Below are 20,566 nucleotides of genomic sequence, written 5' to 3'. Positions count from 1 at the left end.
ATATCAAAGACGGCTGTACCTAATATAAACCGACCAAGTAACGAATTAGCTATACCATCATATTTAACAAACAAATTTATGACGTTTTGCAACCTTCTTATTTTGGCAAATATATTCCGACACAGGGGTGGTATTCCATCTGTCCAATCTTGGTCCAATGTGTATTTGCGTCTCACATTTTGCTTAATGAGAGAGTCAGACGCAATGCATATTGGACAAAGATCTTAAACAAGTAGAATACCACCCGAAGAGAAAAATAGGTTGTCCGGAGGCTCCGGGACGTGACCGGGCCGGGCCCGCACCGTGCCACGCCCGAGCCCCGGTGATCACGTGATGCTCTCCATAGAAAACGACGCTCCGGAAGCTCCGGCCCGGCCACGGCCCGGTCTAGCGTGAGTCATCCTTAAGAACCTTGGAGTAAATAGAGGAAACGCGCTACAAGTGAGCGAAGGAAACAATGCGATAATAAATAAAAACTGTTTATTGTATAAACTGTATTAAATACATATATACTATTCTATTTTCCAGTGTCTTCCTTGAGAGAAACAGTCCTATTGAACACGATCTGAAACAAATAAAATAGCTTGTATTTTGTGTACAAGTGACTTACTGACAAATTACTATAAATACCTAAATATATAAATGAATTAATTAAAGTAATAAAACTACAAAACAATTTCGTTGTGGGTACTAGACGACGATATACATAATCATATACATAGAAAATATCCGTAACTGAAAACAATTAACTATATAACACACAAATAAATGCCCTTACCAGGATTCGAACCCGGAATCTAGGAGGCTGACAAATCTACTATCATTTAGTTTAGATAGTTATAAATTAAATGATCGCGTGAGATTCGTTTTAAACTTTATGCGACTGCTCTTAATTCTTATGGTGACTGAGCGCGTAAAATTAAAAATAGGTACTTAAATAGGTACCTAGTTAACCGATAAAAATTATAATAAACAAGTATAAGTAGGGTGACTGCTATAATTATTATTGGCCACTACATAGTAAGAATTGGCCTTCCCTAACAAATCAGAAAGAAACAAGCGAAAAGAAGTGTCATTGTTAGGAGTGGCCAATTACTATGTAGAGGCCAATATTAGGTGGCCAATATCGTAGTGGTCACTCTACTTAATTAATAAAGATTAAAAAAATATGTAAAACATTCATCAAACCTTTAATCTTTAATTGAATGTCTCCATAATGAATGATGAATGAGTGTTGAATTCAAGCGATGTTCACTTTTGTAAATAGAACACAATAAATGATTTATGACCGAGGCGTGAAATGGAAAATAAATACAAATAGACCAACCCGAACGTACACCTGACATCAAAACGATGTCTAACATGTCGGAATAACAATGATTATTGCATTGTTATTTTTAGCTATTTTGAACAAAAAAAGAAGTTTGATCAAAAATAACATTGTGTACGCATTTTCATGTTAATATCTTTTATGCAAAAACTAATAGTATAAATTAAAACTTAAATATGTTCGTGATTATTTTCAATTGAGCAAAAGTTGTTTATTCAGGTTTAGAATCGATGTAGTTGCTAAAGACCGTAAACGGGCTCCCACGAGAGTACGCCCAGGATCGCACAAGGAGAAAAGCAAGTAGGAAACCGGATCCTGGCAAGGCCGGAATAACGCTAGGTAGAAAAAGAAGTTACTAGAGAGAGGCCTCAAGATTGCTATTCATATTCTTTAGCAACCGTATTATGATCTAAAAATACTGCTTGCTGAACCCACTGCATCATAAAGTTGGCTCGATAAACACGAAAACATGTCTGGTTTTAATTTATTTTCAATCGTATATCGTTACCCTGCATACCATAAAGTAGTAGTTAATGGTACCGAAGGATCTGACGAGAAAATTTTAAACAGAAGTATATTTTCAGAGTTATAGAGATAAAAGGTAAAACGCCCGCGCGACAGTCATATCATCCGTCACAAATGTTGCTTTATCTTTTCTTTTCTAATTTAATTTCTGACGTAAACATTTTCCTAAGTCCTAATATACAGTGGGCGTACGAGTATATTGCAATATATTTCATTTGTCATCAGAAATTTGTAAGTATTCTTAGCATTGAAGTTACGATTTAACCCAAGAAATACACAAAAGGCTTGCGTGGGTGTTTCGTAGTGTTACATTACGTGACTTGACCTCCCGATGCTGGCTTCGTTTCAATACTTTCAGTTAAATGGTGCTTTATATAACCCCGTGTCTATAGCCAAATCTTGGCAAAAATTTGACTTTCATGAATATCACAATAACAGTTTTTGCCAATAATGTCATTTTTAGAAACATTCATTGCCAACGGCAAAGTTTCAGATTGGTACGGCTCTTAGAAGTAGGTTAAAATCAACTTTTATTACCTACATCAAAATTTTATTACATCGAAGAGTAATACTTAAGTCTATACTATAGACAGATGGTCAAGCAAATCTTGTCAGTAGAAAAATGCGCGATTTTCTATGAGACGATATCCCTTCGCGCCTTTCAAATCTGCTTGACAAACTATAATATACTATTATAATCTACTAATCAACCGCCACTTATGGCTCCTCTACACGATGGCCCATCGTTGGACCAGCGAGATGGCTAGGCGATGGTTAAAACGCATCTGCCCTATATACATAGTTCTGGAATGTCCCATCTTAGTGGGCCAGTATGATCCCATCGTGTAGAGGAACCATTACATTGCCAATCAATCAATCTGATTAGCGTTGACTATTCGCACTTGTTTTTAAGATTCAGCACCTCTAAAGGAAAAACCGAACAAGTGCGAGTCAGACTCGCCCGATGAGGGTTCCGTACAAATTGTAGAGGTACACATTAAGCATAAAAAGTTTTTAATAATCTACAAATAATCTAGATCAACAGAAAGAGCCCTATAAATTTTGATTCCCTTGAAAGTGTCAGCATGGCACTTTATGCGGCATAAACGGCCATAATTTTTTTTATGTTTGATTTTTTTCACAGCTTTATGTGAATGTATAGTTTGAATAATCTCAGGGGAATTTTTCGAGTTCGGTTGCTAATCCGTTAAACAAAAGCCTTTGTTTCTTTTAAGAGCGGTCTACAGCCACGTGCCAAAGCAACCATGTTGTTTAAAAAGTAACTATCGTGATAGTATTAAGGTTCAAATTCATATGACAGCTTGTTCAGAGAACAATTAGGGTGATCTTGTTTTTAGAGATAGCCAAAACGTGTTATCTCCGAATGAGCTGATTCAAGAATTTGAACCATATAATTAGAATGGTAAATTTGCTTTTTAAATGGGTTTCTTCCCGTTACTTACGTCGGGGCTATTAGCAGTAAGCATTGTAACCACTGCATAAAGGAAACAATATCTTTTGTTTAACAGATTAGGGTCCGAGCCCGAAAAATTCATCTGAGATTATTCAAACTATACCTGAGTATATGGTTTTAATTTCAGCTCAGCGCCTTTACGCGTTCCCGAGACAAGGATCTTAACAGACAGACGGACAACAAAGTTATGCTATAAGGGTGTCGTTTTTTCCTTTTGAGGTACAGAACCCTTATTTGGTCATCCGTCTGTCTGTCTATCAGTTTTTTGTCAACTAGGGTTTTTTTATACACGGCGATGGTACACAAAGGCGTAGCACATGGACGCGTGGCACATGGGGCCTAGTCAAGATGAAACAAATGTTTGCAGAAAACGAAAAAAAAACTATTTTTAGGATTCCGTACCCAAAGGGTAAAACGGGACCCTATTACTAAGACTCCGCTGTCCGTCCGTCCGTCCGTTCTTCCGTCCGTCACCAAACTGTATCTCACGAACCGTGATAGCTAGACAGTTTAAATTTTCACAGATGTATTTCTGTTGCCGCTATAACAACAAATACTAAAAACAGAATAAAATAAAGATTTAAGTGGGGCTCCCATACAACAAACGTGATTTTTAACCGAAGTTAAGCAACGTCGGGCGGGGTCAATACTTGGATGGGCGACCGTTTTTTTTTTGCTTTTTTTTTTGTTTTTTTTTGCATTATGGTACGGAAGCCTTCGTGCGCGAGTCCGACTCGCACTTGCCCGGTTTTTTTATGGACTGCCTCCGTAGATGTTGGCGCCGCGGATAGGCTGAACGACCCTGAGAGTGTCCGAGCGACAGTTCAGTCAGCAGCAGAAGTTGCTAAGCGGGCGAGGTGTTCAAAATTACCTTGACACACTCTTAGGTCCAGTTGCACCGACCACATTTGACAGACTGATCAACGTCAGCCGGCGCGCCCCGGCGCTTTACTATGGAACTTTCCATACATAAAAATTTATCGAACTCTTTAACGATACGAACAGTTTGGTGCAACCGACCCTTATTCTCTTAACAATAGTCGCATCAAGATCATTTTGAACACATGGCCCGCTTACAGTTGCCTCCAGAAACTCGCGAACTAAATTGACATGAGCTTGACAAATAAAATGATACCAGGAATAGCAAAGAAAAAATAGTCAGGGGTATGTCGACAAAATGATATCGATAAGTAAGATATTGCACTTACTACCCATGTCATAATTATAAAGGGGTCACAAACGATTTCAATTTGTATGAATGTGACGAGAAAAGTGGTTGATTCGATTGTAATATTGTGACGTTACCGATCAAATCAGGAGGTGCGGATGCGAAACTGACAAATTTCAATTTTAGTATGCAGGTTTGGGGGCAGGTTGTTTATTTCAAGAGCTCGCGGTTGGCGCCATAAATCTTAAATTGGTGATTTAATTTTATACAATGTGACCGGTGATGAGATTGATCGATAATTAAAGTTAGACCAAGAAAAGTCTGCAGCGATTTTGATAGCCCACGGAGTGCAACTGTTATTTAATACGGCATACTTTCATTAGAAGTTTGACGGTTGGTCTATTTAAATTCTTTAACTGTATTAAAATTCTGACCTAATTGTCAACTTGAATGTCCAGTTTAGGGACTGGTCTTCTTTACAATAATTACAATCGTAGCAATAGGGTTCACCGAGACGATTTAATTTTTACGTCCACACCACACAAATTAAATGAGAAATCTTATCTTATCTCATTTCCCCATCTGAGTCGGCCTTTTTTGTATTTTGAGCCAAAATCACTGTTTCTATGTTATCACCTACTACTTGTTACTCTAGCTGTCAGTTTTCGGAATACTATATTCCGAACCTAATATGTGTATTCAATATCCTTGTCTTTTACTATAAAATTGCACAATTTTCGAAATACCAAGTAACATTTGTAAAATAACTTAAATTACTTAAAGATACATTTTAACTGACCGCGCAACAGTAGCGCCGCCAGCGGTGAATTCTCGCGATATTCTCTAATTCAAACTTTTTTGAAAATATCGATATGAACAGCACTGGCCAAACTGTGGTATCATTTGTGCACATTGACCTGTCAATTTAGTTCGCGAGATTCTGGAGGCAACCTTAGCAACTTCTGCTGCTGACTGTCCGACAGGAACCCGCCTCACCAGGTACCGAGGGGTTCTTATATTTGAACTAGCTACTTACATTGTCAGCGTTGGTGTCAGGGTCGACGGAGAAAAAGCCGATCCTCTCGAACTGGAACTTGTCGTAGACCTTGGCACCGCGGATGGACCGGTCAGCGAGCGCCTGCACGACCCTGAGCGTGTCCGAGCGACAGTCCGACAGGAACCCGCCCGGCACCTCGCTAGGGTCCTCCGGGTTCTTGTGTTTGAACCTGTACAGGAATTATTCTAAAGACACATTTTACTGAACACACATGAAAAGAGGATTCTAAGAGACTCGCACCATTTGAATCATCCGTCTCGTTCTACCGAGCGGCGTCAAAAAGTCATATTTACGCAACGCAACGGCAACGCGCATTTTACACCTCTGCAATCGCAGGCGTCCATAGGCTACGTTAACCAATTACCGTCACACGTACATTTGCCAGTTGCCACCGATGTGGTATAAAAAAAATCATGTATTTATCTCATCGATAACCGCGATCATCATATGCTCTTTAATATCTACATATTCAAACACAAAATGTGGTCTTGGGTCGTCCCATTAGTTTTTCGTCAAGTTCTTAAATTAGTCCTATTCTGCTTTTGTCACTCTTTCTAGTAGGTACTCACTCTAGGTAGGACTAATTTAAGAACTTGACGAAAAACTAATGGGACGACCCAAGACGATACCCAAAATGGATAAAAATAAACAGTAGGCAATAAGAGCCATTCATTGTCACGTGCAATAATATGTTACACAACGAAGGCCGTAAATATCTGACACAATCTTATTTTTAGAGCCATAAGAGCGTGGCACATTTTTGCAGCCTTGGAAGAGTAACATATTATTGCAGGTGACTGTACAAGTGTACACTTACAGTGGTTCGTACAGCCTCACTTCCACGGTGACGGGGTCGGACACCCAGTGGACGAAGGCCTTCGGCTTGTCGGCGGACTCGGCCGGCTCGGCCGTGCACTCCAGCTCCACCGGCTTGCCGGTCGCGTCGTGGATCACCTTCGATACCTGGAATGTTTCTTAGTTTTAGCACTATTCTGTGTAATAGTACAAATAGTACTAGTGTCATGCTATGGAACTTGCTAACTATGTAAACAAAAGTCACTAGTAAATTCATCATTCTTTGACAATTTCAATGGTGATGGGCGGCCGTGAGGAAAGAATGCTTGAGGTTCTGTGAGGTGATGGGTGCTAGGCCTTCGAGTGTAACGTAACGTTTGTTATCCGTGTGTGAAATGTAATGTAAATAGTATCAATTGTTATATGTTGTTATGTGTAGTGTTGGTTTCACGACCTATTGGTTTACTGTAATTTCGTGTAAACTTATTTATAAATAAAATAAAAAATAAAAATAAAAAACGCGTCTATGAGATACAAGCGCAAGCGCGAGCAGGCGTCTGTTCCATAGCGGTGCGCGGCAACTACTCCTACTAGACACCAAAACTAGTGTGGCCGCATGTACTTGTAGCGACGCGACGAAACCGCGGAGTGACCCACGCCTACCTCCAGTGGCAATGGCTTTTTCTTTGCAATGCATTGGACCAAGAAATTGGACAGGTGGAATACCTTATACCAATCTCGTACCGATGGCTCGGGCACGTAGTCCGGATGGGAGAAGATCGCGCAGTCTGGAGGGCGTACTCTGGAGTACCAAGTGGCCGAAGGCCGTCTGGACGCCCTAGGTACCGCTGGAGAGACGAAGTGCAGAAAGACCTTAGCGAACTCGGCGCCGTCGACTGGACAGAAACGGCTTTGGATAGAGTAGCATGGCGGTCTTTGGTGTCGTTGCGCCACAGCACTAAGTAAGTAAGTAATCTCGTACCTTACTAAGGCAACGAAACTCTACTCGACTGAAAAGCTCTCAATTACGAGTATATCACGATTGAATAAAATACTATAATATGTTGTCAATGACAGATAGATACGAACCTTAATAACGTATCCGGCGTGCCTCAGGCCCACGGCCTGCGTGGGCGTCAGACGTCGGTACCCCCTCTCGGGCTGCTCCGTAAAGTCCGCGGCCTCGATGTATATGACGCGGCTGAACACGGCCTCGTGGGAGCCCTTCTCGGGCTCGTTGGGGAAGTTCGGCACCGACACGGACACGGGCTTGGCGAAGGGGAAGTTCGTGATGGTGATCTTCAGCGGCTCCAATACGACCATCACTCTGGAAAATTACCATGCTGTTACCTAAAACGGGGTGGATCGACTATTTCTTGTTATTTTGTTCTAAAAGCTAGACAATAGCACAGTTTTTTTTAATACCACCTCGGTGGCAATCAAGCATACTGCCCGCCTGATGGTACGCAGTCACCGTAAGTAAGTAAGTCATCATCATCATCTCAGCCATAAAACGTCCACTGCTGAACATAGGCCTCCCCCTTTTTTGGGGGGTGAATGCTATAATCGCCACGCTTGGCAGGCGGGTTGGCGATCGCAGTCGAGTACACCGAATTTGAGGGACGCTGCTGCCCGTCCACCGGTGGCCTTGGACGTGGTTTAAGGACATACCCGGGTCCTGGACGTAGTTTAAGGACATACCCGGGTCGGAGTAAGTAAGTAAATATTCTTTATTGCACCAATAATCATACATCTTACATACATGTAAAATTACAAAGAAATTTTAGTGGAACAATAGAACCCGGTAACAACAGGCGGTCTTATCGCTAAAAAGCGATCTCTTCCAGACAACCTTTGGGTAGCAGGAAATGTATAACTCAAAAAAAAGTCAACAGGTAGTGCACGGAGTGAAATATGGAGACTATTAAACACAAACACACATTACATACTACTTATATAACTATTACAACAAAACCTAATACACAAATAAATATACAATATACATAATATATATTTTATACTTACATATATACAATATATAAAATGGCAACTTAAGGCAGAGATAAAAAGTATACTTTCAGCTGATTTTTGAAAATGGGGAGAGATTTAGCTAATCTTAATTCTACTGGCAAAGCATTCCACAACCGAACAGCCCGGAAGGTAAACGAGGTATTATAAAATTTTGAAGTAGATGAAGGAGGAGCAAGAATATGAGTCCGAGAACATCGGATAGAAGAGAGATACTTGAAACGCTCTTTGAGATAAGGTGGTGTAGCGGAGTTAAAGAGAATGCCATAGAGAAGGGCGAGGACATGAGAGTCACGGCGAAGTCGAATAGGAAGCCACTTGAGCTGAGAACGGAATTGTGACATATGGTCATATTTGCGCAGGCCAAATATAAACCTTATGCAGAGATACAGAGCGCAGTCACCGTACGCTTTATGCATGTTGCCGATTCTTTAAAATAATGTACACACCTTTTTTGAAGCATCGTAACATTACGATATGGATTTCACACGCCGGAATACAGGTTAAACATCATTATTGAGTAGTTCGGATGACAAGTTTGAGTTAATCATTAAAATTTCAAATTTGATTGACCTATAAGGCTCGCTACGGGCCGCCTGCTGCTCGAATGAATAACTAAATACCTCAAAAATGTATGTTTGGTGAATTTAATTGCTAAAAAACCATCGAGGTTTATCGGGTCATTCTTTAGAATGGCCCGTACATTTTTCAAGCACGTTGTAAAAAAATATACCTAATATGTGGTATAAAATAGAGAGTTGGGTGTCCATGGGCGGCGGTAATCGCTTACCATCAGGTGATCCGTCTGCTCGTTTGCCTCCTATATCATAAAAAAAGTAGAGTACCTGGGCGCGGCCACGTTGAGCGCGTCGCGGACGGCGGCGTCGAGCACGGCGGGGTCGACGGCGCCGAGCGCGCCGGTGACGCCGAGCGCGGCGCAGAACCCGTTCACGGCCGCCGCCGGCACGCCGCGACGCCGCAGCGCCGTCAGCGTGTACAGCCGCGGGTCGTCCCAGTCTATAAGTAACGATACAGTTAGAGTTAGGGTCGGTTGCACCAAACTGTTCGAATCGTTAAAGAGTTCGCTAAATTTTTATACATAGAAAGTTTCATAGTAAAGCGCCGGGGCGCGCCGGCTGACGTTGATCAGTCTGTCAAATGTGGTTGGTGCAACTGACCCTTAGATCAAGAAAAGTTTGCAGCGATTTTGATAGCCCACACGCAGTGCAAGTGTCATTTTATCGTCATAATTTCATAGAAGTTTGACGTTTAAAATAACACTTGCACTGCGTGGGCTGTCGGTGCAGGCCTTGATCTAACTCTAGAAGAAACGCAACAAAAACTTGTAATAAAATATGGAAGTGCCATTGATATACTCATATACTTAACAATGCTATATACAACATAAATAGAAATTATTCCCATTTTATTACGGAAATAGTTGTTTGTTTAATATTAGTACAAGCTGTTTACACATTTATCCGCCTAAGTATACACATACACTAAGTATGTATACACTGTGTAGTTGACGTTCAGCCGCCCGTACTCCCACTGCACGGGGCAGTAGATGCCTAACGCGTTGCACAGCCAATAGTAAGATGATCTGTTTACACATTTATCCGCCTAAGTCTATCGATAAGCTTGGCTATCTTCCGCTTGGACACGACGGTGTAGTTGACGTTCAGCCGCCCGTACTCCCACTGCACGGGGCAGTAGATGCCCAGCGCGTTGCACAGCCAGTAGTACGATGATCTGTTTACACATTTATCCGCCTAAGTGTATACATACCGTTAACAATCCCCTCGTCGATAAGCTTGGCTATCTTCCGCTTGGACACGACGGTGTAGTTGACGTTCAGCCGCCCGTACTCCCACTGCACGGGGCAGTAGATGCCCAGCGCATTGCACAGCCAGTAGTACGATGATCTGTTGACATATTACAAGATCGGAGTTGGGTAAAAATCTGTTTGATTGAAACTATGTTTGAAAATAGCCAATTGGGAGAAAATTAATAGAATCCCTCCCTCACTCAACAATGATACGAGTAGCCACAGGTGACGTTCTCCATGCTTCACGATTCATCTTTCTAAATCACTCATCGTTAGCGCTCGGGAAGAAATTACTAATGGAATTTGTACCGATAAACAATAGGGCTCCTGGGACTGAATTTGAATTTTGAATTAGAAAACCGTAATAAACACTGCAAGCTGAAGTGTCATACACTAAAGACAAAGTGACAAGAGCCTCTAGCGAGGCCAGCGAGGGCAAGCACGTACTGCTCGCCCGTAGAATTGGGAAGTCAATGACGCCTATCTTTCTAAAATTGCATTGCGGGGTCGCTGAATACGCCGGTTCGAATCTGACCTCCGGAACTTTTTCTTTTTCTTTTTTTTTCTATTTGTCTATGACTGACATTTATTTCAGTTTGTAATCATTTTACGTCGTTTTATCTTTACGTTAGCGATGTTGACTAAAATCGATATAGGCAAAATATTACACTAGTCATTTTGCGTTTTAGACCGTCCGCGACTACACCATTTGTATAGCAGTGTGACTACTTAAATAACCGCAAATCAAAATATTTGATTTGTTCGCTAAGCCGAAATAAACACAGTAAAGTTTTACCTCCGAGACTGGAACTCTTTAGTGCAAAGAGAATGTGTGATGTGCTCAATACTGTCGCAGAGGCAGTGGGTGTAATCGTAGGTGGGGTAAATGCACCACTTGCTGCCGGTGCGGTGGTGCGGCTTGAACTTTATCCTGTACGCCACGGGGTCCTGCTTACCCTCCTCTAGGGTGATCTTCATTCTCAGTGTAGCTTCGCCCTCGTCGATTTTGCCGTTCTTCATGTCCTGAGTAAGAAACAAACTTTGTGGAATTCTTGGGATTAATTATATTGCTTAAGCACCATTTGCACCATCCCAATGACCCGGGGTTAACTGGTAAACGGAGTTACCATGGTTACCAGTACAATTTGGCACTGCACTGTTAACCGCTTACCCCAGGGTTAGTGGGATGGTGCAAGTGGGCCAAAGTGTAGTTTACACAAAAAAAGTTGTTATACTATTCATTCTGTAATTATTTCGCGATTGCTTGAACGAATAAACTAATGTGTAAAACAAACTTAATTAGTAGGTTACCCTCAACTGAGAATACTCTTCAACTGACACCGTTGGTAAGAAGTTATCGTAGTCAGTTACTGACTGGTGGAAGGCTTGGCTGCATAAAGCTGATTTGTATTATGTTAAGTAAGTAAAAATGTAATATGTAAACTAGTTTTAGTCCCAATACTCATCTACCTTAGGCATACTAGAAAATCACTGCATAAATTCTTTACCAACCGAATAAGGCCCCCCCCCCTCCCACATCTGGCGTCTTTCGAGCGTCGGCGTCTACAATTCTATGGCCACTGCTCGACGCAGCGTCTACGCAACTGCGCAGCGACGTCATTTTCCATAGCGCTGACCAGACGCCGACAGACGCCGACGCTCGAAAGACGCTAGATGTGACGGGGCCCTAAGTGGTCTGATAACTCCTACATAGAGATGCAACGGATAGTTGTTTGGCCCGATACCGGATACCGGATAGTAACTGAATATCTGGTGCATCTCTACTCCTATAAATGTAAGACTTACCTCAAAGAGCTGTAAACTCTCTTCAATAGGCCTATTCCTGTACGGTGAAGGTGGAGGGTTGAAGCCTTTGATCTCTTCGGACTTCTGGTGGCACACGTAGGCCAAGTCTTTCTTGATCAACTGCACCGCCCACTCGTACAGCTGGTCAAAGTAATCTGACGAATGGGTGATTTTATACGGCTTGTAACCTGAAATTATGGAAATTATTAAGATATATATTATAGCTACTTATTTTTATGTTCCAAATAAAATGATAGTTTGATTGACGAAATTATTACACGATTTAAATCACCCGCCCTGAGTTTAAATCATTTTAGTACTGTAGATTCACTAAAGAAGTTGGCATATAAAAATGGAATTAACATAAAATTTATTCAACCTTTAATCTACATTTTGGATAAAATGACAAAATTTATTTCCAAATAATTATTCAGGGACTGTGCAACCAAAAAAATTATCTTACAGCCTGGCAAAAAAGAGTAGAAATTAAAAAGCGGCAACACTATAGTGTCATCTCTTTCAAATCATATTATATAAGAGAACGGGACAACACCACAGTGTTGCCACTTTTTAATTTCTACTCTTTTTGGCCAGGCTGTAAACTCAATTAACAATACTCGTATTTGTCAATCGGAAAAGTAATTGAACAAAACGTCACTCACCAAGCCACTCAACCATATCCTTGATTCCTACAAAGAATTTTTCCTCCTCTTTTTCCGGATTGGTATCGTCGTACCTTAAGAAACATACGCCATCATGAGCTGCAGCATACCCAAAATTGATATTAATAGCCTTAGCATGACCAATATGGAGGATCCCATTAGGCTCTGGGGGAAACCTAGTTCTAACTTTTCCCCCAGTAATTTTCAAATGCTCTTGAAGTAGTCTTTTCGTATCTGGAGTCACGACATAGCCATCGGACTTGTAGTTTTCGCCGGGCGCATGGAAGGGCAGCTTTTTCATGAGGTCATGGATGGAAACTGCCGAAACTGAATCTCCAGCAGCTTCAGATTTTTCTTGTTTGGCAGCTGCTGAAATTTTGTCATATTACGTTATGAAGCAGACTTTGCAAAAGGACAGCCAAGACATTAGCAAATAGTCCACACAGAAAGAGTCAACTCACAAGGAATTACTCGGTTTGTGTAGACTTGCCATGCCCTAAGCTAACACACACACAATGCCTAGAGTTAAGCGTTGAGCATAATAGGCAGGGTTTCACATATTGAGTTGCTTCACGTGGCAATTTCCTTGTAAGACAATTCCTTCTGTGCCCACTTATTGATTGTTTTTGTTACGGTTAAAATCAAAAGAACGCAAACATAACAACAATTTTAAAAAATACTGTTCACTTTCAAAGTAAATTAACAAGTTCAATGTCAATGGGATTTTTTAAATATAATATATCATTTATTGATTTCGAAATCAATGTTTAGTGCATAAACCTTATTTTTACAAAACTAGCTTTTGTAGCCAGAGGTATAATGAGGTGAAATGAAAATCTTTCAGGATCTGTCATTACAAATGCCTCAAAAGCAATATAGCAATATTTGAATTACCTTTACCATCTTTGACCTGCTTCTTTCCTGCCTCAGACCCCTTGGCTTTCTTCTCTGGTTTAGGGGCAGGTGCCAAATCAGCTTCAGTTTTAGGACCAAGTAAATCTAAAATCTGAAAAATATATTATGTTTTATCCACTTGACCGTCCGACGATAGCATAGTATCCGAAAAAAATATGCTCTTAACCGTCCGCGGGAACCTTACTATCCAAAGGGGTGGAAGAAAGAATTGATTTCAGAGCCATCTAACGGAATATTTCGGCTTTATTTACTAATTCGTTTGATGCGACAACGTAGCCTAACTAAATAGTTAGCTCTAAAAAAACTTAGATGGCAGTGTAGTTATAATTTTTGTAGAAAGTTGTGAATGTTGTGCTGCGCGGGGCGTGTGTCGCAAAAAAAAACCCGGACGGTTGACAGGAAAACAGTCTCACAGGCCTGACGGTTGAGTGGTTATGAACTCATGATTGTGAGTTATAAAGTGCTTGTGTTTTAACCCTAAATGGAGACATTTGTGTTGCTTAACTTCAAACTCGGGTAAATCCATTGGTCAGATTATTGGTATATGTATGAAGGTAATTAGATATTTGCTGAGAGGGTCAAATGGATTTGCCCAGGTTTGAAGTTAAGCAACACATTCATATTCCATAGTAATCTGTTGTGTAGTGTAGGCCAATTCAAAAACTTTGTATTAACATTTGCTTATCTTACGGCCATAAACTTAAGAATAAAGAAAAACCCAAGAATATAATACTTTTGTCTCCTAGGCAATCTATATTAACAACACCTAAATTGGCTTTTTGATTGATAATATTTATTCTGTTGTATTTGTACCATTCTCATATCATAATTCAGTAGGAAATAGTTTTCACTGCTGAATATTGATATTGAAATCAAATTAATACTTTTATACAAAATGAACATGGCATCAGAATATAAAAGCATCTGAACAAATACAATAATTTATTCAACATTGTTCATGATCAAGAAGTTTCTTTGTATTTGTTCAGTTTGTCATAACATCTTTCAAGTTTAACAACTATGTAAATATCACTATTTATTTTTTGGATATTTTTCAATGAATTTTTTTTATCTTATAATATTTTATCTTATCTTTTATTTTATCTTACTATAGTACAAATGTGTTACTTCATACCTGAACATCAACTTCATTCTTAATAGCTTTACCATCTGCCCATGGCAAGTCGGCTCTCACGGCTTGCATCACAATGCCAGAATTGAACCGATATCTTTTCTGAATCAATTCCTCTTTATATTTGGCCATATGTTTCTCTACAGCTTGCTCCACTTGCTCCGGGGTAACCATCACTCCTACCCCACAGGCTTTCTCAAATGCGGCATTATCAATGCTAGCCTCACCGACGTGACTAAGGAGATATTCCAAAGCGGCGTCCACTCGTAACGTCGAATCGAGCTTGCCACTTTCAATATATTTACAGACGAACGGCAGCTGGCTTGCAATTTGAGGCTTAATTTTAGTAGCCAGGTGGTAGATTAACATGCCTGCTCCTGCTGGCAAATTCGCGACGTTGACCTGTGGAAGTTTAAAAAAAATAAATCTGTCTTTTTAGTTTCTTCTAACAGTTTCGAAGGATCAAAAACTTACCTCATTAAGACCGGCGAGTAAAAACTTTGTAACGTTTACATTTTTCAACGTTTCTTTGGCCTTTTGTTCACTTAGACCTAAATGCTTAAACTTTTCTATGGTTTCTTCTGGCGACATCTTAAAAATAAATCTACGTAAGCCTAGTGATCTACGAAACGAAAGGACCGCTCACTTTATGCTTTATATGCATGCAGCAATCGGCAATACGTGTGGTGCGTGTGGTGCGTGTCAAAAATGACAACTGTGACAGTGACAGACTGGAATTACGTCAAAAATGACAGCAAAATATACGTTCAAAATCAAAATAATGTAGTGTGGTTCTTCTAAATATATTATGAGGTGTAGTTAAATTTTTTGTTTAAGCTTTCAAAAATACTGCTATTAAAAAAATCAAAAAAGATCAATTCTTATTTGATCGAAAAATTTTGTGTAGTTTTGAGAAATAGTAAATACAAATTTGTAGCATAGAGCATATTGTGTTATAGTTTCTGAACGCCCGTTACATTTCAGAGTATTTGAGACATAGGTAAAAGCGCTTTAATTTGGAACAAAATCACGTAAAATGACACGTAAAAAGTAATATTCTTCTGTTTTTAACGCCATCTATTGTCGAAGCACCGAGACTATCTGGTCGGTTCATCGCTCTCCTCTTTTTTTACATGTTACATCCATTAGCCGCAAGGTGGAGCTAATTTGAACGTTGCGTACATAATCTATTATGTACTTCAATATCTTTCGTTTTTAAATAATCACGATTATTTAGCTGTTGCACTAGTGTGCACGTTGATGGGCTCTTAACTAGGGGAAATGACTTTTCCATTATGTATCTTTCAGTAGGAGTAGCAGTGAAAGCGCTATAATTATTAAATTTGTCCTTGCTAAAGTCTCAGGTATTTTTTATTCCCCACCGTAAATTAAATTATGGATTATGGTGGGAAAATAAATTCGACCAATCATAGTATTCTATCGCATTGCGTATGTTTTGTCCCTCACGGACCCAAGCGTATAGCACGTCTATAAGATCCTACCATCTATGGCGACAAAATACTGAACAAGTTGAACTACATAGGTAACCAAGTAGTAACCAAAATAGGTAAACCAGGGACCGCGCAACCCTTTCCTCGAGAAAAGTATTTCAATGGGCGTCCCTTTAAAACGGCTAACCCAGAAAAAGACTTACGTACCTACCAGTTGGAACTGCTAGGTTAGCCCATTCATTTGACTGTCCCTGACCAAAAAACTAAACAAACAATAAAGCTAAGAAATTAAACCTGTTGAATAATAAGTAATAGATCATCATCATCATAATCTCAGCCATAAGACGTCCACTGCTGAACATAGGCCTCCCCCTTGGACCTCCATTCGTACCGGTTGGAAGCGACCCGCATCCAGCGTCTTCCGGCGGCCTTAACAAGGTCGTCCGTCCATCTTGTGGGTGGACGTCCTACGCTTTGCTTGCTAGTCCGTGGTCTCCATTCGAGCACTTTTCGACCCCATCGGCCATCTTCTCTGCGCGCAATGTGGCCTGCCCATTGCCACTACGATTCTACGATTATTTTATTTATTATTTATTTATTTTCAATCATGTTCGGCTTACAGCGGAAACCAAACGCCAGAACATGGAAAAAACATGTCTATTGACAAACATACAGATTAATATTTTACAAATACACAAGACAAGTAAAAAGACACAGACAAGTAAACAAAAAAGAAACAATTCATAATCATCAACCAACCGCTTTAGTCTAGGGACGTCCGATAAAAACAATTAAATATTGAGATATTTTTGAGTACAAAGCACCCCAAGTTATCATTAAAAAGGTCATTATATCTAATAAAATTTAAAACAAATGTATAGCAAAGTTACTGTAGGCATGGACTCTGTAGGGTAAAACGGCGGGAACAATTGAAACACGTCATGATTGAAACAAGCCAAATTTCTTGAAAACTTATTTTTTTTATTATTTATCAAACATTGTTAGTCTACCCTACTTATCGTTCGCCTATAGGTATATGTTAAATGGAATGGCAAATATAATCAAATTAAGTATTCCTTCCACTTAACTTCCACGTTATGCAGAGTCTATTAAACGGTAAGAGCAACGTCGGTGTAGATTATGCAAATGGAGTTGAGTTTATATCTCAAGCTGACGGCTCACTGATCCGGCATTCAGATTCACGCTTCTTTGATTTTGAAGGTAGGTACGCCCACAGAAATCTGGATGCTTCGAGCAACGCCGGCTTCCAACACGTCGGAAGGGAGGAGCCCAAGCTACATTAACGTACAATTTCGTTCTGCCATTTTTTGTGGGAGGAAATGTGCACACAGTCACACTTCTCACTCACTACGTACAAAATCCAATCTGTAATGACGACACAAAAATATGTACATAGAAAAACACACGTCAAAGACAAATCTTGCACACTTCGATCTCTTTTTGTGTACCTACGGATGAGTCACACACAACACGCACCGCGCTAGTTGTGTGCATGCCCTCTTGGGCATTTAACCTACCGTAAAATACCCATACCTAATTAATAGTAATAGGCGGACACTTGAATCTTATGGAAGTTATGGAACCCTAAAAATGGATAATCTCCATACTAGGTAATCTACTTTAATAACTTTAATAACATACAATAATATGGCATGTAATCTCGGGGTAATATAACATTAATAACCAGTAGCTAGTCTTATATGTATTTTTAAAGATTAGTATTTGTTTTTTCCGGCTTTTAATAAAATTAGGTAAGTATTACGTTAAAATCGTTGTTTAATAGTACATTACTTACGCCACAGAATAAATAATAGTAAGTACAGAAGACTCACTATCTAACAAAACGCGTCTGTTACGATCAGCACAGACATGGCCGCTAGGTGGCGACAGCGCCACGCGCGGTTTATGGTAAACCCCAACATTGGGGCCGAACGGATGTACTTTTAGCTACCTGTAGCAAATCGACGAAATCGCGGAGTGAGACACGCCTGCTTACGCTGTCTGACCGTCTGTCTGCCTTACAGCGGGATTTTTTATTAACAACCGTAGGTAATAAAAGTTGATCTCCGGTACACGGAACGATAACAATGTGTTGCATATTGGGACCCGTTCTCGCTTGACGCCTCACAAGGTGGGCCGTTTACCACAGAATAAATAATAGTAAATACCTAGGTACAGAAGACTCACTCTCTCTAGCAAAACGCGTCTGTTACGATCAGGACAGATATGGCCGCTAGGTGGCGACAGCGCCACGCGCGGGTTATGGCTAGCCACCAAAATTGGTGTGGAACGGATCTACTTTTATTAGCTACCTGTAGCAAAGCGACGAAACCGCGGAGTGAGCCACGGTTGCCCTTATACCTACAAGAAGCTACATCTGATGGATCAAGGGCAACTATTAGTGGTTGTAATTATATACTGAACCTATTATTATTTCCGTATAAGGATTATGTTTCTCAGGTTAAAGGATTAAAATTGATACCTATACATATAAATAGGATTAAATATATGCCTATAAATAGGATTAAATTAGATATATATAGGATTAATTTTCGAACGTATTCAACATAATCATCATTAACATAAATGAGGTTCACTGATACCTACCAACTGTGTCTTGAGTGTTATCATAAACATAGTAAATAGACTAACGGCTCGTAAATGAATTATATTTCTACTAGACTTCAACAAGTTACGATATGGATAATTTAAAGATATTTGTAAGATAGATATGTCAAATTTGACGTTTCCGCGATTCTGGAGGTCCTCTTGAACGATTTCGACAAGTTATGACTTAGATATCCAAGTCACATCTAGTCGATATCTAATGTAAATGTAGTTAATCTCTATATCGTCTCTAGATCTTGTGATTATCTCGTTTCCCGAATACGCGTGATAGACTAAGAGCTAGCTCCGGAAAATAGCCGGTACTTATATGTAAATGAGAAAAATGACCACTCCAGTTGATCATCGGTGAAGTTCAGAGTGACAGGTCAGTTAAACTTTTTAGTGAAACTTCGGTAGGCACCTACTTGAAAAGTGGCGAAAAGGTCTCGTTTATGGGGAGAATATCCTATATTTTATCATAATGATAAACAACGAATAGAATAACGTTAGCCTCCTGAAACCCAGAGGCAGTTATTTTATTGTTGCATTTAGAACCCGTACGCAATTTTCCGAAGCTAGCTCTTCGTCTGTAATTAAATTATGTTTATGCTTTTTATTACATGATAATAAAATGATAACTTGGTAATTGTAATCGGCAAATTAAAAGGATTTAAAGTAAAAAGCAGTAATTAGGTACTAAGTGGGGTCTTTCTTTTAATTTACCAAAATTAATTACCTAAGTATAATATATATAGTATAGTTATAATAAGCGCTGGTGGCCTAGCTAGCGGTAAGAGCGTGCGACTTTCAATCCGGAGGTCGCGGGTTCAAACCCCGGCTCGTACCAATGAGTTTTTCGGAACTTATGTACGAATTATCATTTGATATTTGCCAGTCGCTTTTCGGTGAAGGAAAACATCGTGAGGAAACCGGACTAATCCCAATAAGGCCTAGTTTCCCCTCTGGGTTGGAAGGTCAGATGGCAGTCGCTTTCGTAAAAACTAGTGCCTACGTCAAATCATGGGATTAGTTGTCAAGCGGACCCCAGGCTCCCATGAGCCGTGGCAAAATGCCGGGATAACGCCAGGAAGAAGAAGAATATATATAGTATAGTTATTAGCAAAAATTTATCAGCGGGCAAGGTGTTGTGCACAAAAAACCTCTGGAGTTATAGGCTACTACGGTAACGGTGACTGCTATACCATCAGGCGGGCCGTATGCTTGTTTGCCATCGACTTAGTATAAAGGTGTTCAAAATGATAACGCTCGTGTTTTTTTACCGACTTCAAAAAAAGAGGAGATTCCTCTAAATTCGTCGATATCCTTTTCGGTCGGTAAGGAACCCTCCTTACCTCAAAAGGAAATAAAAAGGTTAAGTTAAAAACGAGTTCGTTTAATTCGCGCACCGAGGGTTCCGTACAAACTTTCAACTATCATAGGTAAAAGACTTTTTTAAACACAAAAGACTTGACAGTTTTGACCCTGAAGGCACTATACAACTAAGCAGCGCCATCTATCGGCAAATCGGCTTACTAATATGCAAGACCGGATTCGAACTTTAAGATACGTCAGTTAATAGATCTAGAAACGATATGGATTAGATATTTCAGTGTCAAATGTTACGTCTCTTCAAACAAAAAGGTCACTTTAGACACTGACTTATCTAATCCATATCGTTTCTAGATCTATTAATTGACGTATCTTAAAGTTCGAATCGGGCAGTATGTATGTTGGTTTTTCAGGGATAATTCTTTATCACGTGAACTG

The 20,566-nt window shown here is 40.0% G+C and overlaps 1 protein-coding gene across 4 annotated transcripts; it reads right to left on the bottom strand.

The window, feature by feature from the left end:
- Nucleotides 1–463: 463 nt before the first annotated feature.
- Nucleotides 464–15,393, bottom strand: LOC134666478 (probable glutamine--tRNA ligase). Of its 4 annotated transcripts, none has more exons than XM_063523652.1 (12): nucleotides 15,195–15,393; nucleotides 14,724–15,122; nucleotides 13,568–13,679; nucleotides 12,674–13,042; nucleotides 12,012–12,199; nucleotides 11,002–11,228; nucleotides 10,166–10,302; nucleotides 9,223–9,394; nucleotides 7,439–7,676; nucleotides 6,372–6,517; nucleotides 5,534–5,723; nucleotides 464–565 (listed from the first exon to the last, which is right to left on the bottom strand). In XM_063523652.1, the coding sequence occupies exons 1-12, from the start codon at nucleotides 15,309–15,311 to the stop codon at nucleotides 518–520; spliced, it is 2,343 nt and encodes a 780-aa protein (XP_063379722.1). In that variant the 5' UTR covers nucleotides 15,312–15,393; the 3' UTR covers nucleotides 464–517. The 4 variants fall into 4 exon arrangements, with proteins under 4 accessions (XP_063379722.1, XP_063379723.1, XP_063379724.1 ...); XM_063523653.1 differs by having other exon boundaries at nucleotides 12,674–13,039; XM_063523654.1 differs by having other exon boundaries at nucleotides 13,574–13,679.
- Between the last annotated feature and the right edge of the window lie 5,173 nt (nucleotides 15,394–20,566).

The sequence above is a fragment of the Cydia fagiglandana genome, chromosome 8 (genome assembly GCF_963556715.1).
Source record: "Cydia fagiglandana chromosome 8, ilCydFagi1.1, whole genome shotgun sequence".
Classification (NCBI taxonomy): Eukaryota; Metazoa; Arthropoda; class Insecta; order Lepidoptera; family Tortricidae; genus Cydia; species Cydia fagiglandana.
This window is presented reverse-complemented; position numbering and strand designations above follow the sequence as displayed.